Source organism: Danio aesculapii, chromosome 2 (assembly GCF_903798145.1).
Source record: "Danio aesculapii chromosome 2, fDanAes4.1, whole genome shotgun sequence".
NCBI classification, from domain to species: Eukaryota; Metazoa; Chordata; class Actinopteri; order Cypriniformes; family Danionidae; genus Danio; species Danio aesculapii.
The window spans coordinates 17264272-17266771 of record NC_079436.1 but is presented as its reverse complement, the minus strand read 5'-3'; the positions used below and the strand labels follow the sequence as shown (position 1 = coordinate 17266771).

Here is a 2500-nt window from a genome sequence, read left to right as displayed (position 1 = left end):
ATTGAATGTGCGACTGCAAAATAAACACTTGGTTCCGGATGAAGTTTGGATGTTCTGGAAATCTGGGATCTTCTCTGGAATTTCACTTTCTTCATCAGCATGAGCTGGTGCTGCCCACTTTGCTAAAATGTTTACAGCTTCCATCATATCAAGAAAACATGCAGCTTCAGCCAAAGCAGGGATCTGGCAATCTGAAACTTCAAATTCAGAAGTGTACAAAAAGTTGAGCAGATGTCCAAAGGTGGAGCCCTCCATGTTATCAATACTAACATGATGGAGTTCAGGATTTTCACTGAATCTAGAATGAAAATAGCCACTTCCAAATGCCAAAACCACCTTGTGTGCGTGATATATCCTCCCATAGACTGTGACAGTTGTGTCACAAAATGATGACAGCTTTTGACGGTCTTCGTTCAGGAACTTAAAGAAACAACCATCATTTTGAGATATTCGTAAACACTTCTTATCCAGTGAATAATCTTTAATAGTCATGCCAACATCCATTTTGGAATTGCATGCTGTTGTTGTCTCCGGTGTTTCTTTGAAACTGATATTTTTCATTTTTGTCTGCTGGGGTGGATTGAGCTTCTTCTTCATGTTTGGGGCTTTCAACACAAATATTCCACTTTCAGAGCTGAAAGAAATGAAATTGACACTGCATTACAGAACTGTTAAACAGACTTTAAAGTAACACACTAATTTTTGAGAACTGGGGCAAACAAATAAAATAATTAACAATGAATCTAATAAATACGGTTTATGGGTTATTTTGCATTAATTGGTTGATTATCAGACATCACCATTGCGAAATGGGGAGTTTTTTATTTTATTTTCTCCCATTCAACGTGCGGTATCAAATTCCATTAAAACAGCACTTGTCCAGCAGTTCATATTCACATCCAATATGAGTTTCATTTTTAATTTGTCAACATTAACTGCAGTTTGGCACTTTCACTTTCATTCACAAACATTTCATGCACGCCCTCCATGATAAGATATTGGATGCAACTATGAACTGCTGGAAGAGCTGTTTTAATGGAAGTTCATACCGCATGCTTAATGGAAGAAAAAAAACTCTGCATTTCATGATGCAAGTGTCTGTGGTCTGCACTGACTGAGTTGAGTTGACTTTATTAGTGCGCGTAGGTAGATTCTATTTGCAGCAAAGTTTGGCATTTGATACAAACAATTAAATCACACAAATACATACCCACATATATACATACAAAGTACCTTAAAAGTACTTAAGTACCTAAAAAATTACAATTTATTCAGAACTACTGGGTAGGTGCAAAGAGTGTCAAACAGCCATGTGTGTGTGTGTGTGTGTGTGTGTGTGTGTATATGGACTATCCTGTCGCAAAACATGGCGAAAAGTCCTACATGACAGTAATAATTCGATTAAGGTGTTATCATGCCTGTAGAGCACTTCAATAATGCAACTAAAATAGGCATACTCCACATCTTAATTCAATTTCTCTTTAGTTCGATTATGACCTTAATCGCTGTTTACATGGTTAACTCTTAATCAGAGTATTGTCTTAATCCCATTAAGATCGAATTATTGGTGTCCATGTAAACATAACCACTGATGAGACTGCCAACATATCGCCACTTGGTGCACAGACAATGATTTGCTCCTTAAGACCACTAAGACCAAGGTGCTCGTTGTGGAGCTCGTTGTGAAGATTCAATAATAAGGAATTTTCGGAGCAGGGCTACAATGACATGAGGGAAGCAGTAAACAGTTTCTGATGTAAACAAAGAACTTGAGGAAACTCTAAAGAAGCACAAAACTGCAAAACAGATTATCATCCATGTGGGGAAGAATAATATTCGGAAGGAGCAGTCAGAACTGCTCAAGAGAGATTTCTGTGAACTCTTGGAAACAGTTAAAAGATTAAAAATTCAGCTGTTCATTAGTGGACCACTCCCTGCAAGAGGGACAAATATGTTTTGACCACTTCTTGGCCTAAATGCACGGCTGCAGAAAACATGTAACAGGAAAGGACTGAATTTCATTGACAACTTTAATCTCCTCTGGAATCAAAGACAACTGTTTACATCAGACAGCCTTCATCCAAACAAATTTGGTGCAAAAGTGCTAACGGACAATATCTATTTTTCTCCTCCATCCTCCATCGGCTGCGTGTGCCACTGAACTAAACCCAAATGGCACATACACCCTTTGTAAATGTCTGAACGACTACAGTGGACTTGGGGCTGACGCATCTCACAAGGACAGTGATAACGCTACAAAGCCAAAACAACCACTGATAGACTGTGATGCATCAGAACTGCATCAAGACTCAGCACTTACCAATAATATTGAGGAAAATAGCCATGACAATATATTTCAGCAGCCAGAATCCCCAGATCCACAGCTTCTGTCACCAGACACGCTCTCATTGTCACCCTGCTCACCTCTCTTGGGTTTTTCAAAAAAGATGAAGAAACTGGTGTTTGCTGGAACTAAACTTTCACACTCCATTGCTGCAAG

General features: G+C 38.8%; 1 protein-coding gene across 2 annotated transcripts in view; it reads right to left on the bottom strand.

Moving 5' to 3' along the window:
• zbtb41 (zinc finger and BTB domain containing 41) overlaps nt 1-2500 on the bottom strand; it is a 50334-nt gene that overhangs the window by 43970 nt on the left and 3864 nt on the right. For both annotated transcript variants that reach the window (XM_056473851.1, XM_056473843.1), the window contains exon 2: nt 1-634. This exon is cut by the window's left edge and continues 550 nt beyond it. In XM_056473851.1, the coding sequence (XP_056329826.1) occupies nt 1-597 (597 nt within the window). In that variant the 5' untranslated portion in view covers nt 598-634. The remainder of the gene's footprint in view (nt 635-2500) is intronic.